This window comes from Danio rerio, chromosome 3, assembly GCF_049306965.1.
Source record: "Danio rerio strain Tuebingen ecotype United States chromosome 3, GRCz12tu, whole genome shotgun sequence".
Classification (NCBI taxonomy): Eukaryota; Metazoa; Chordata; class Actinopteri; order Cypriniformes; family Danionidae; genus Danio; species Danio rerio.
In genome coordinates, this window is record NC_133178.1 from 23,080,007 (window position 1) to 23,095,750 (window position 15,744).

A 15,744-nucleotide genomic window follows, 5' to 3' on the forward strand; every position below is an offset into this window, starting at 1 on the left:
GTAGAAATATTATTCAATATATTCACTTCCAGCAAATGCGAAATATCACCAATAACACTGAACTGATGATTCACACAAAAATGAATAATCAGTAATAATTTACTCATTATTCGCCTATTTTAAACCTGTTTGAGTTCCTTTCATGTGTTTAACTTAAATGAAGATTTGGAAAGGAGCAGCCATTGACCGCCATAGTATTTTTATTGCTAACATGGATGTCAATAGCTACTAGTTTCCAATATTGCATTTACATTCATAGTGGGAAGAGTGTTTCTACAGGTGGTTTGTGCATTTATGAAGTGTGTTTAACACAGGTGAGTGGGATTGACAATGTTTTCTTGGGTTTGATATGGAGTGATTGTAAGAATGTGTCTGGTGCAAATGTGCAAAAACTGGTGCAAGTGTTGGTTAAAGTGTCAAAGAGATGAAAGAGTGTGTTTTCTTCAGGTGGTTTGTCAAGCCCACCGACCTGTGTGAGGCACACTTGGTTCGGGTTGTCCTGTTGTTGTTTACAGGGATTCAGGTGATATAAGAAAAGATGAGTTTTTAAGTGTTGTGAGGCAATGGGAAGATCCCAATCTGTTAGGCAATGGGACGACCATTCCACCAGCAAGGAACATGGAATGTTTTGGAAAGCGACTTATAGCCTCTCTATGCAGGTACCACAAGGTGGCATTCAATATTCTTCAGAATATCCTGTATTGTTCAACATATTAAAGCCACACATGCTCATTGTGGATATGCACCCCTGTCTACATTTCTGGAGAGCGTTAAACATATAACCAGAGGAACATTTGGCTGCATTTCATCTTTAAAATGAACGTTGCGGTGCCGTATGACATCGCCGATGGCTTCTGCTCCTTTTAGTGCTACTTCCGGCCGCTTTCTCTGCTTAGACAGCTTTTCCAGTGTTACCAGTTTGCCCAGTAGCTCATCGCATAAGCCGATGAACTGAGTAGAGCTGAGTTGACCGTGACGACGGGGTTTTATGTGAGAAGATGACGTGTGACAGAAATTTGAGATTATTAAAAAGCATACACAGCGGCCTCTGGCGGATTTGCAAAAACAAAAAACTGTGAGCAGACCTACCTCCAGTTATTTATTTTGTTGCATCCAAAAATGTAGACCTGGGTATATATCTATAATGTGCATAGGTTGTATTCTAGAAGCGTATAAAAGTTTAGACCCAACTAAGTGTAAGTAAATTTTCACTTGTTAATGACCTTCCTTTTAAGGCAAAACCAATCACATTCTTGACCTTTTTTTGTTTAGTAAGTTACTTTCATCAAAATTAAGTTACTTTTGTCCACAGAAGTATGACTACATTTCCAAACATATTATATTGTTTATATTGTATTGAGTTTTGTTTGTAAAAGGAATCTGCCAACAGCAGAATCTGACAGCACAACGAAATCTGATCATATGCCTTTTTTTAAATATTAAACTTAAAATGCTTTCTAAAATTAGTAGCTAAACATCTTTCATCAGTCAATGGATCTTTCTACAAAAACATCATTTTATGGCTAAATCAATCAATCAATCAATCAATCAATCAATCAATCAATCAATCAATCAATCAATCAATCAATCAATCAATCAATCAATCAATCAATCAATCAATCAATCAATCAATCAATCAATCAATCAGTCAGTCAGTCAGTCAGTCAGTCAGTCAGTCAGTCAGTCTGTCTGCCTGCCTGCCTCTCTCTCTCTCTCTCTCTCTCTCTCTCTCTCTCTCTCTCTCTCTCTCTCTCTCTCTATATCTATCTATCTATCTATCTATCTATCTATCTATCTATCTATCTATCTATCTATCTATCTATCTATCTATCTATCTATCTATCTATCTATCTATCTATCTATCTATCTATCTATCTATCTATCTATCTATCTAACACTTTACCACAACCAAGATTGACCAAAGTGCTTTACACCAGTAAAAACAAATTATACAGCACAACTAAAAAGCAGACAATGGAAAACAATACAAGAATGATCAATAAAATACAATAAAAACATTAAAAGATGTGTCAGTGCTATGCTTTAAAAGACTATTTAAACAAGTGAGTCTCTAGCTTGACTTTAAAAAGTCTACATAAATGTCTACAAATCATTTTCTTTTTAACATTTAAATTTAGACTACACTATTTAATCTTTTTTGACTTCATAAAAACACTAAAATGACAGCTTAAATTTTTTTTTTTGGATATTTATTTAAAGGTCACATATACCATTTGTTGTCACTAGTAACACCTGCCTACCGTATTGCTTTTTTGGCACTTTTAAAATAATATTATTTCTTGACAAATATTTTTTTCAGCACATGTAGTCAGAATAACAGAACAATAACGATGATGCAACAAACAAGGAGATCCTGTGTATTTGTTTCAAGTTTGTTAAATGTGTGTTTTGATGATATTAGTTAATTTTCGCAGCCATACATTTGCTGCAACAATTATTAACAAGTATGTAATCTTTTAAATCTTAAATCTTGAGTGTATTTTCTTTTCATTTATGACACATCTCAACACATTTTTATTAATGTACCAGGGGAAAAACACATCAACACCAGAGACACGATGACTCACCAGTGATAGAAATAATGATCATTATTGGTGTTACAGAAGAAAAGTAACACCAGTAACACCAATGTAATTTTTTTTTTCATGAAAAATGCTTTTTACAAAAAATTTGCTCTGCTGTAAGATATCAAACTGCATGCTGACAATTGAGGTAGAATAGTCCATCTAGGTGAAGTTTTAAAGCTAATTTGAGAGGAGCATGTTATGTGATTGATCTCAGCTGGTCTCTTATCTTATTATCAATAAACCAATCAGATTAATCCAAACGTACTATAATTAGCCCATTTCATCTTTCTTTCCATCTCTTCATTTTAAGGAATCCTTTCATCCACCTCATCGCCCCCTTTCCTCGTTTACCAGGGGGAGCTCTTGAGAACTACCTGATCTCGGACCCCCTAACATGCTAATTGACCAGGCAGGAGCCCTGGGTTCAATTATCTCAGAGCTCGAGGTGCTCTCCCGGGACAGCATGCCAAACCTGCTATTAATGTCAAGTAATGTTTAAGTGTGAACTCCTTGAAATTACCTTTTTACAAGGATGTCTGACGCCAAGTAATGATTTAAAAAAAAAATTTTTAATGTGAATTTACTACATGTCAGTTGCGTCGATTCGCTCGTGAATTCTCTCACAGCATAATGGGATGGCATTATAGAATCATCAGAATCTTGCTGGAGGTAGTAGGACATCCGGATACTTCTCACCTTCTGTTTTTTGAATTCTATGTTGCAGACGTACAGTACTACTCAGCTTGCATACTGTTTTACTTGTATAGTTTTTAGTGGGTAATAGTGTAATGGTCAGTATAGCAAATAAAGCCCCGCCTTCTACTGTAGGAGCCAATCATTGACCACTTTACCCTGACGAGTCTCCAGGGAAGGGGGTTGGACCAGACGTGAGTTTCTGCAGATTTTGTGTGATTCAAACATTTAAAAATGAAACTAAAGTCACAGTTGCTTGTTTAATTTTATTGCTGATTCCTAATATAAAATGTAATCATAAGTTTGGCAGAATGCCTGAGCAGACATTTTAAAGATGGCTGCTGCATAAAATGACATGCCTTAAAGGGACTTTGCAACTATATATTATGGAAGTCTGCGATTTCAGTTGGCGTTTCTGTGTGGAGTTTGCATATTCTTCCCTTGTTTGTATGGGTTTCCTTCAGGTGCTTTTGTTTTTCCCCACAGTCTAAAGACAAGCGCTATACAGTAGGTGAATTGAATAAGCTAAATTGTCTGTAGTGTATGTGTGTGAATGGGTGTGTATGGATGATTCCCAGGGGTTGCGGGTGGGGCATCTGCTGTGTTAAACATATGCTGGATAAGTAGGCAGTTCATTTCGCTGTGACGATCCCTGATGAATAAAGGGACCAAGCCGAAGGAAAATTAATGATTTAATTATAATAGATGAAATCAGTATGTTATAATGATTTTCAAAAGATCCTGTGGCATTGAATTAACTGCCATTTGCATTAAAAAATACTGATTACAATAATACACAAATTCTGACTTTATTTTTGTGTAAATAAATGCAGGCTTGCTGAACAGAAGAGACTTCTTTCAAAATCAATAACAAATGTGTCAAAACCCTTCTCTGGAACTGTACATTGATTAATTGTTAACCATGCATGTGAAATCACCCAGTGTTTTGTAACAAATTATTGCTAAAACTTCACTTCTACCAGAGAAGTATGTCTCAGCTATGAATTAAAAGAGCTTTAGGCTTTTATTCCATGGTCTAATACTTTGGCTTTCATGCTCTCTTCATTCTTGATGTCTGAATATGTGTGCTGTTGGCAAAGATATATGAATTAAAGACTTCACTTACTCGTGATATGAAACTGCGACATTTCCTGACCGCAGGGGACAGGCCGTAAATGAGATACCGGTTTTCCTGCCACAAAAATACTTTGTATAACTGCTTGAGCTTTGGCTGGATGACAGCTGGCAGCCTTCGTGAAATCCGCATCTACGCGAATGCCATACTGATGTTAAATCAGCATGCTTTGAGAGAGCTTCTGCAATGTCGTCTTCTAAGAATATCCCAGCATTTTGGGGGCGACAATTATTTTTACATTTTCACTGTTGCGTGTATCAGAATGTTGTACAATAATGTTCACTCTACTGTAAGTCTCCAAGCCTTCACTGCAAACCGCCGCATAATTGTTGTGATATTTGGATGGATGGGCAGTTTATTAAGCTCTTAATCCAATACTTGAATCGTTTTATTAATCGCTGCTGCAGGACGTTTGGGTTCTCGTGACTAGACAACTGGCAGTCAGTTTTTACTTGGACTTCTCACGAATGTTGATGTCTGTCAAACCACATGTTAAATACAACAAAGGAAGATGAAGAAAGATTGTGTGAAGATATGATGCACAGCTGCAGAACCTGTTTTTTTTTTTTTTTTTTTTGAGCAGAACAAGCCTTTGCAGATCACATTGTCTTCATGAGCGACAACATGTCTTTTAACAATATGCATCATTGATGTCATGGGAAATAAAAGTGTTCATATAACCTATTGCTTATGTGTGAACGACTAGATAGAAGGCTCTTTGTTTCACAGACGAACGTGCTGTAAATATGCACAGAAGGGTAGAGTAAAATAGGATGGTATATTCTGCATATTGAGAGTACATGCTGTGGTTTTGCACAAGATAAGAAAAGAGCTGAAAATGTTTGCAAACTTGTGAGTACTGAAAAGTTTACAGACAAAAACAGTTGAAAATATAGTTTTATTTTATTTCCTTTTTATTGGTGTTTAACAACACCATACATCAGTATACAATACAACATAGGAAAAATTACAGACTGCCTTAGTTTTCTTATTTTCAGTTTTATTTTCTCAACATTAAGTTTGCTTGCTCATTGGTGCTTTTTTCATGTCCTGGGACATTTTAAACATAATTTCAAGAGTTCACACTGAGATATTGCTTGATGATAATAATAGCAGGTTTGGCATGATGTCCCGGGAGAGAACCCTGAGCTCAAAGATAATTGAGCCCAGGGCTCCTGTCTGGTTGATAGCGTGAGCCAGGGCCAGTTACGTTTCCACTGTCACTTCCGGGACCTGATCGGGCCAAAGCAGGGAATCCTCTGGCAGATTTTCGGCCCGCTGAATACCTTGGACCAAAGAGGGCAAGCTGGGGCTTCGGGGCTAAGTAAAAGGAGAGGCAGAGTTTGTCCGAGTCTGGTAAAAATGGCATGCCGCCATTACACTAGTTTTCCGGTCACATGAGTACATGCGCCAACAAAAATAAATAAGGGAAAGAAAAACATAGCTGCTCAGTTGAAGTCAGAATTATTAGCCCCCCTTTGATTTTTTTTTTTTCTCTTTTTTTAAATATTTACCAAGTAATGTTTAACAGAGCAAGGACATTTTCGCAGAATGTTTGATAATATTTTTTCTTCTGAAGAAAGTCTTTTTATTTATTTTTTTCGGATAGAATAAAAGCAATTTTAATTTTCAAACACCAATTTAAGGACAAAATTATTAGCCGCTTTAAACTATATATTTTTTTCGATAGTCTACAGAAAAAACATCATTATACATGTTACCCTAACCAGTTAACCTAATTAACCTAGTTAAGCCTTTAAATGTCACTTAAGCTGGAGTGTCTTGAAAAATATTTCTTGTCATCACGGCAAAGATAAAATAAATCCGTTATTAGAAATGAGTTATTAAAACTATAATGTTTAGAAATGTGTTGAACAAATCTTCTCAAAATTAACAAGGCTAATAATTCAGGGGGGCTAATAATTCTGACTTCAACTGTAGGCTATTCCATAAAACACCTAATAGGCCGGGATCTTTTTACTTATGATTGTCTTTATGTATTCCTTTTGAATGTTAGGCTCTTGCATAAAATAATAAAGTAGTTTTAATTTATAAGTAATATTTACAATATAAATAAACTAATCTTTTTCAAGCCATTTTAAACTTTCATTTTACTAAAAAAAGATTGTAGATATTAAAAAAAAAACAATAAACAAAGGAAGAGTTGTGACATATTATTTATAAAGATTTTTTATAGGATGATATTAATCAAATCATGCAAACAGCACTTTTTGGGACCATCAGAAACAACCTTCTTTTCTGTCATCCAGTCCTGCACAGCGCTGCTTTACAAATGGATTGGGGAAAAACTGCACGTAATAAAATGTGTTCTATGACCTCAAACAAATGTTTGTTTTTATATGATGTGGTAAAATTTAAAAATGAAATTTTAATTGTAGCGCTTGACTGGATAGCTGCTGTGCGCAACGAAATATAGGCTATATTTTATTACTTGCTCTTACACCTGTCTGTCCTAAAACGGTTTACTTAAGATAGCTGAGTAATATGCACCACACGTAAATTTTTCTCTTAAATAAAGGGGAATTACCTATTAAGTGTCATATGGCCCATGGAAATATTAATATGTTTTAGGTCTCTCCGGAGCACTTGGGCTGAATTTTTGATGATGTCTATCAAAACAAGGATGTTATAAAATACATTTTAAACCGAGTTATTACCTGAAAATTTCTGTGGTTTTATTTTATGGATGGTGCAGTGGGTCATCCCTCTGTTAGTGGCGAGACTACTTGATGCACGATGCCAACAGTTGGTTGGGTAAACAAATAAAAAGAATGAAAGTACATAGGCCTGTGTGTGTAGACATAATGTAATGCTGTACAGTAACAGGTCATTTGTTTGTTTCGGTTGTCTTCATTTCAATTGTTTCGTGAAGATGTGATGGTGTGCGTTATCTGCCTGATTCCCACTGAACTGGGCGAGTTGTGTGACGTTTGATTTGGGGGCCGTTCTGGCAGTGGGGTTTGCGTGGCGCGCTGCGAGCTACTAGCCCCACAGTAAAAACACGACCTGATTTCAGTCTAACTGCTCATGCTCCCGGGCTATTGGAACAGCCTGGCCTGATAAAAGCCCTGGCATGCACTGGCCCGACAGTGGAAATACGGCTAATGAGCTTGTGAGGGGTTACGAGATCATGTACTGTAGTTCTTGAGAGCTCACCCTGGTAAAGGAGGAAAGGTGGAGATGGGGCGGATTATTCAAAGAATGAAGATAATTCAATTCAATACAACTTTATTTGTATAGCGCTTTTACAATGTAGATTGTGTCAAAGCAGCTTTACATAAATGGTCATAGTAATTGGAACAGAGTACTTAAGTTTTTAGATTAGGGAGTAATGCTAGTTGCGCTATTTATAGTGAGTTTGGAATGATCCAATTGGTTTGCTAATGATTACAGATGAGAGACCAGCTGCGGTCAATCATATCACGTGCTCCTCTCAAAATTAGTTTTTGAAACTTCACTTTGTGTCCATTCAGTCACATAAAACACCCCGAGCCTTCAGAATTAAAGAAGTTACATGTTTTTTTTTTAAACACTTTATTTATGCATCAGATGAACTGTGGATGATGTGCTGTAATCACTTTATGCTACAATTCTAGCAAAACACGTTCATAAAATCAATGATCAAAAGGTTTCATTTGTACATGAATGCAAAAATCAATCAACCTACAGAGTAGCTTCTGCAAACTGTTTTCACTTTGGTGTGTGGTGTATTACAAATATCGACTATCTTGATCGAGAATGCACAGTACTGTATATCCTGTAGATAACAACTGATCCCTTTCAAGTTTTGTGTTTGTTCTGGTTGATATATCTTTTGGTGACTTATTATTCAGTGCAAGATTATAGGCTTGTGGGTTTTGGGTTTATGTTTCCGTAAGATAATGATAAATATTGAACAGTTTCATTTTCGCTTATTTCTAGCTTCAGCCAAACTAGGATGGTGGTGTACAATTTGTTTTATTTTGTATTTTTATGCTCTGTGATGGATTTATTCTTAGAGCAGTTTTACCTTCTCAGAGTTGCGTATGTGTGAAAGTTTGCATATTCACACATGAGTGATATCTACATTCCCCTATTTTTAATTAGATGTACGCTCGATTCAGTAGAATTTCACACCTTTACGCTTTGGTCGCTTTTGTGCCTGTTTAAATATATAGAGAAAATGTTCAGTGTCACTGTGTATTTATTCTTATTGTGAACTTGTGTAACACAAACTTCGGAGAGTAACAATTTAAGTAAGATTGACGTATTTTAAAAATAAAGTCTTTCGTTTTTTGACAACATTTGAAATATTATGGTCTGTTCTTTTCATTTTGTTAAGCAGCTTTCATGCAATCTACATTGTGAAAAGCTAAAAAAGGTGAATTAAACTGAATTGTTGTGCTATTCAGACATTTATAGCACTTATTAGTCATTTAGCGCCTGACACTACATAACAGAAGATGACATTTGAATCTGTGACTCAATCTAGAGAAACATTTCTGAAAATCATGTACCCTTGAGTATAAATGTCTTTTACTGGCTTCTTGGCCTTTTTTTAACAGTATCACTCTGTTAACTAAGCACCATTTTGCCCATGCGTTTGCTTTTCTAAAACCTTTCTCTAGAAGTGTTGCACTCTCAAGTCTTCTAAACATGACTTCCTGCTGAAAGTGTCTTTCCTTTTTTTTTTTCAGTGTGAACTTGAGAAGCCACAATTATTTCAAACTTCCTTATTTTATTTTATTTTCCATTGCAGGTTGGTTTTCATCAAGTGTTTCTGAGTTGTGCTAAACTCTAAAACCAGATTGTGACTAATTCTGAACCTGTGGGAAGGTTCTGTCCAAAAATGACTTTCACTTCACATTATTGCTTTACAGGAATTGTTATTGTGCATGTGTGTGTGTGTGTGTGTGTGTGTGTGTGTGTGTGTGTTTGTTTTTCATCTGTAGACTGTACCTTAAAACATACACTGAACCAGTTTACGGTGCATAAATTGTGGGTTTTTAAATGAGTTGATGTGGTGTGGTGTATTTTAGGGTCTGTAATACCTGGAAATGTATAATACTTGGGGAAATTTCTGAGGACTTGAAGAGAATGTGAACAGAATCAGACTGTGACTGTATCAAACAAGTAGAAAATGATCATTATAAAATGTAACCCCAGACCACAAAACCTTGAGTCTTAAGTTGCAAGGAGTATATTTTTGATAATACTCAAAAATGGAACAAAATGTCAGATTTTTCTTTTAGGCCTGAAATGATCAGGATATTATGTAAAGGCCATCTTCCATGATGACATCCTGTGAATTTCCCATTGTAACTACAGTATGTTAAAACTCTGTTCTAAGTAATATGCTCTGCTAAACACTTCATATTGACACATTTTCAATGTAAAAGTATGAAAGTATCAAATATCAAAGTATATTTTCTTAACATTTTAGATTTTTTTTAAATGGTTCTGATCCAAGTAGGTGTCCAATCATAACAAGCCATGCATCAATGGAAAACATTTATTCAGCTTTCAGATCACAAGTAAACGCCTACAATATGACTGATTTTGTGATCCAAGGCCACAAATGTCCATAATAAAATAAGGATTACAAGTACTTTGTTACATACAAATGTGACTTTTAAACTTATTCACTGGATAATTGTGTTACAGTAGAAAATGAAAGTTTGTCCCTATGGTGCCACCTAGAGCCCTTTTCTCTACATTTCCTCTACTTCAAGTGCAGACATGCCAGTGAAAGAGTTTTACGTGAGATTCACCTCTTGACAGCACACCTCCTACTAGCACAAGTGATTACGGACACAACAACACGCACGTGGTTGTTTCCAGACAGTTCCTTCGTAATGATTTCCTTAGAAACTTTTTTCTATATGATGCAATACTGCTTTCAGACGTCAGTCTACTTCCTGTGAGCACACATTTCCATCTTTGTTACTGAATTTAGTCTTAAATTTAGCCTTGTAGTCATATGCCCTGGTAATGTTTATATTTTGATTAAATCCTATGATATTAAAGGCTATGAAAACAAATAGAATGAATGTACAGTGGTCAGCATATATAAGTTCACCCCTCACAAATCTATCTTTTACTTTCATATTTTGAATAGGAAGCTATAGAATATTATATTTGTGCATATTAGTCAGTACTGAAACCATATCTAGAGCTTATCTAACAAAATAACTTATGATAACTGTCCAAAAACTAGTGCAGCCAAATTTATATGTTATAGAAAAATATTAAATACAAACTTAAAAAAAGAGTAAAGATCAAGAGCAAAAAGTAATAAAAAAATGGTTTGAATTTTGTATGTTTTTTTGTTGGTATTTTTTAAATAATATTTTGCTTGAATTTAATTGTATTATCTTTTAATTTCTAAATATGTTTGGTGGCTAAAATAATATTTTAATATCTGTTTAATAAATCTGTTTCGTTTAAATGCACCAAAATACATTGCCTATATTCACTGAGAAATGGAGAAAAATATTCATTTTCAAAATGGGATATGTTTACACTGTGTAAAAATCCAATACTATTTGAACAGTACATTCTATAGACAAAAACAATGCTTTTTAAAGCAGAAGTTAAGTTCCCCAAATTATTCTGAATAACTCATTACAATAATAATTTCACAGTTACTTCAATCATAAATAAATTTTATGAGATACTGAAGGCTCATGCTCCTCTGTCAGCAAGATGGAAATAGTTTCACGATTTTTTACAATTTTTAGATGAAGATACCACTGTACTGAGTTGTACATTTATGCACTGAGGAAAACACAACATATCAAACACATTAAACAGTGCAGATAGCCAAGCTTTTAGCAGCACAAACTTCTTCAAACTATACATATTTACTATATTTTATGTTCTGGGGTGACACGCAGTGGGTAGCACATTCGCCTCACAGCAAAGAGGTCGCTGGTTCAATCCTTGGCTCAGTTGGCGTTTCTGTGTGGAGTTTGCATGTTCTCCCTGCGTTCGCGTGGGTTTCCTCCGGGTACTCCGGTTTCCCCCACAGTCCAAAGACATGTGGTACAGGTGAATTGGGTCGGTGTAAGTGTGGATGTTTCCCAGAGATGGGTTGCAGCTGGAAGGGCATCCGCTGCGTAAAAACTTGCTGGATAAGTTGGCGGTTCATTCCGCTGTGGCGACCCCAGATTAATAAAGGGACTAAGCCGACAAGAAAATTAATAAATGAATGAATGAAATATGTTCCGGATTTATCTTTGGGGCAAATTGAATTACCCACATCCCCCGCAGCAGCTCACTCTGTGTCATTCATTCGATTTAATATACACTCATACTAAACTATTTTTGTATATCAATATATACAGTATTTATTTTGCCATTTCATATATACAGTATAGCATAACAGTCAAAATACCAACCAGCCTTGTTATAACCACATATTTCCTGATAAGGAGATTAATTTTCTCATTTACTGTAGTCATATGACGCACTTTCAAAAAGTTTCAGAGTGATTAATGCTAATGGAAGACTGATGTAGTCTAATGCTGTTGCAGTGTGTCCTTTCTTGTTCTTCAGCATGCTTAAGCTGTGGACTGTGATGCTGCTTTGAGAGCTACAGTGTGTGTGTTTGATCCAGAGGGAATCACAAAGGCTGTATGTCCTTCATGCTAGAGCTGCACAATTGACTCTTCAGCAGGCCGGAATGGACTACAATCCCCATCGGATATCAACAGGATATCGCATCCTCTCTATAGTTGATATTCAAGTGAGTTAAATCAAGACCTTGAAATTCCAACTGAGAGTTTGAAGCATATACAGAAACATGACTGCTTGGCCGGAATGTCTAGTTTGTATCTAGTTAAACATTTTTTTAAGGGGAATAAAGTGTATATATTACATTTCACTCTCATCTAAGCTTCATAAATATGCATATTGCAATTCAACAGTTTATACAGCAAAAACACGTATTATATATGATTATATAAGCTCACTCAGTATTACACACATTGTGTGATTGCGAATGAAAACGTACTTTGGATCGGAAGCATACTTGAATATGCTGTTGCATCATAATTTTCAAGGCTTGTTTTGCATCTTTTATGAAAGCAGTTTGATCAAGGTGGCTGTAAAGGATCGAGGCAAGTTTGTTTAGAAAGGGGTAAATGTACGGCCCCATTTTATAGTAAGTTTCCCTAACTAATATGTACTTGCACTGAAATTAATAATTTGTTACAATGTACTTATTATGTAAATACATGTTTTTACATTGTGCTTAAGGTTGATTACATACCTGCATGTAATTGCCTTTGTCATACATTTTAGAATTACACTATACCTGACTAAAGTCTTGTTGTCGATACCAGTTCTAAGAGCAACAAATAACTTGACTTCAAAATAATCATTTGGAAAAGTTGTAGATTTTTTTATGGTGAATCCTCAGTTGAACTGCATCACAATCATCACAAATACTGCAGAAGACCTATTGGAACTCGCATGGACCCAAGATTCTCAGAGAAATCAGTCAAGTTTGGTGAAGGAAAAATCATGGTTTGGGGTTACATTCAGTATGGGGGTGTGCAAGAGATCTGCAGAGTGGATGCCAACATCAACAGCCTGAGGAATCAAGACATTTGTGCTGCCCATAACATTACAAACCACAGGAGAAGGCAAATTCTTCGCCCAGTCACCAGATATTAACATTATTGAGCATTGGGTAAGATGAAGGCACTGAAGATGAAATCAAAGAATCTTGATGAACTCTGGGAGTCCTGCAAGATGCTTTCTTTGCCATTCCAGATGACTTATTTGAGTTCTAAAAGTTATTTGAGTCATTGCAGAGATGTTGATGCAGTCCTCCAAGCTCATGGGAGTCATAGACAATATTAATTATGTTTCCACTGTACCCTGACTTTATATTCCATACTGTATATTATTTCTGTTAAGAGACCAGACTTTTGTCTAAACAAAATCAGACCTTACTGTCCTAATTAAATCATTAAAAAATAAAGGTAAGATCATATTTTATTTTGGTGAAATAAGCTTTGTTCAAAGGCCTTTGTCTTTCATAAAAGCCGTTCATATAAATTAGAAATGAAGTTATTATTTGTTGTTCTTAAAGGTTAGTGTACACTGTGGCCCATCCCTTATACTTTAACTCACGCTTAAACCTACCCATACCACCAAACCTGTCCCAACCTGACCCGTATCCCACCTTAATATCACCAGAACTGTTCTGCAACACATTATCAACACATTAGGTACATTGTATTTATATTTTGAAGTACCTGTACATGGTAGTTAAGGACACCTAATATGAAGTGGGACCAAATGTACAAGAATTTATGCTTTATCGAAACTGCTATATAGCAAACTCAAACACTTAATTTTGATTCGTGAACACATCTCTTATTGAATGCAGTCACACAGTCAAAGGTGAAGCATCATCTCAAAATCAACATGTACTTTCATAATTATTGTTAATAACGTGATGACAAAGATTTGGAAACCCATAAAATAAAACATTCTCAAATGAGTCTTTTACAGTTAACAGGTTTTTTTTTCTGTGACAGGGGTATGAAAAGGGCCATAAAACTTTACAGACAAATTTTTTCAGTTCTTTTTAAATGTTTAAAGCTTAAATTACTAATTATTAATAACAAAAAAAATCTAATGTTGTTTTTTTTAAGTTCTTCCCCTCCATCTTCTATCATGTGCAATACAAATTCCTCTGTTAAATATCAACATTTGTTAATTATTGAGTCTGATATGTGGTATGTCTATGTCTCTGTTCTTGTTCCATACCTGACCTGAACCTCCAGCTGAACCCGGGGCTCCAGCTAAACCGCACAAGACTCTAATTTTCTATTAGAGTGCTGTTTAATGGCTGATAGAGAAAAAAAGTTCCACAGACTTGCCTAGCAACTCAGTTACTAGGGCTTTGCTTGCAGGTCCAAGTCAAAAAGTCATTCCCTGAGAGTTACAAGTTAATAGCTGAAGTTTAATACCTCAGTTCAGTGGTTTGTCCATAAAATATCCACTTAATATTCTCAAACATTAACTGCATTTTTTTCCTCATTTGTAAGTGCAAGGTTTTCTCAGGACAGTCAGACTCTGTACATTCAATAATTAATCATTACACCACTGGGAATATTTTAACGTTGTTTAAAATTCAACTCAAAAGCCTTATTTATACTGCGAGCGACTTTGTGGCGATCTGCTCCAAATGCTGATGCGTAGGTCTACAGCACAGAGAATACCAATCTCTGAGCGAGCTGAGAGATGATCACATGAGCTCTGATGGTGCTTTTATTGGCTTTCGCTCAAGAAAGTCTCTTTTCATGTGCATAAGGTTAAAGAATTCTCAACATTGTTGAATTTATCGACGTGCCCACCTAGTCGCCAGTGGTTGCTGTTACTCGCATAGACAGAATTCGCCAGAAGTCGCTCACTCTTCGTTGAAATGAACGGTCGCTTGTCACTTTGCCACTGTGAGTGGCTCGTAATGTGAATGAAAAAATAAATATTTTTTTAACTTGTTCAAACTACTTAATTAAAACAAGCTGAAATGACACAATTCTTGAGATTTCATTAGGACAACTTTATTCAATCCACATAAATTTGTTATAAGTGTTGAGTTAACTTAATCGATTTGTGTTGGGACCACATGAATAAATTGTGTGGAACCCTGCATTTTTTACAGTGCAAGATTGTACCAGTATCAGTCAGTTTTCCAGCGTTAAATGTGGATCATGGCTTTGGACTGCCCCTAGTGGTGGTTTTCTGGAGTTTCTGATGGAAGTCTTTTGTAGCAAACCCGATAAGACGTGAGCTTTTTATTATATGCTCTTTTATCCCATGTCTAACTGGATTTAGGGATCAGCTTAATGCGTGTGAAATTAACAAATTCTCTAATGGATCTCAAAGCCAAACCATGCAGAGGAGAAATCAAGCTTTAGTTTGTTGTTCTGGTAAATCAGTCACCTCTCTCCTGTTTACGCTGGATCATTCGCACCAAGAAAGACCATACACACCATTTTCACAACAAGATTATAAATCTGAGACTCACCAGATATGGTTTTTATATGAGTCTTTTTCAGATGCTATCTATGCTTGAGTATTATTTGCTAAATGATATTGTGTAATCAGTATTACCAAACAGCCTACGTGAACTTTTAACTGTGGTTTGTGTAATTCTGTAATGTGGTTTGTTTTAGTGCTTCTCTTCAAGGTTGATTGCAGAGCAGCATGTTGCTTGATGTGATATTGAACGTCATTAGCGTTTAGCTGATCTGGGAGCTGCGCTGGCCATCAGCCTAAAAGCTTTCTTTTATAAACACCAAAGAAACC

The 15,744-nt window shown here is 35.7% G+C and overlaps 1 protein-coding gene across 5 annotated transcripts in view; it reads left to right on the forward strand.

The window, feature by feature from the left end:
- The window catches only part of pvalb6 (parvalbumin 6), a 137,441-nt gene that overhangs the window by 40,706 nt on the left and 80,991 nt on the right, over positions 1 to 15,744 (forward strand). Inside the window, exon 3 of one of the 5 annotated variants that reach the window (XM_073937951.1) lies at positions 11,952 to 12,163. The exons of 3 other annotated variants lie outside the window; for them this stretch is intronic. In XM_073937951.1, coding sequence (XP_073794052.1) covers positions 12,101 to 12,163 — 63 coding nt within the window. In that variant the 5' untranslated portion in view covers positions 11,952 to 12,100. The remainder of the gene's footprint in view (positions 1 to 11,951; positions 12,164 to 15,744) is intronic. One more of the 5 variants, XM_073937952.1, reaches the window with a different exon arrangement.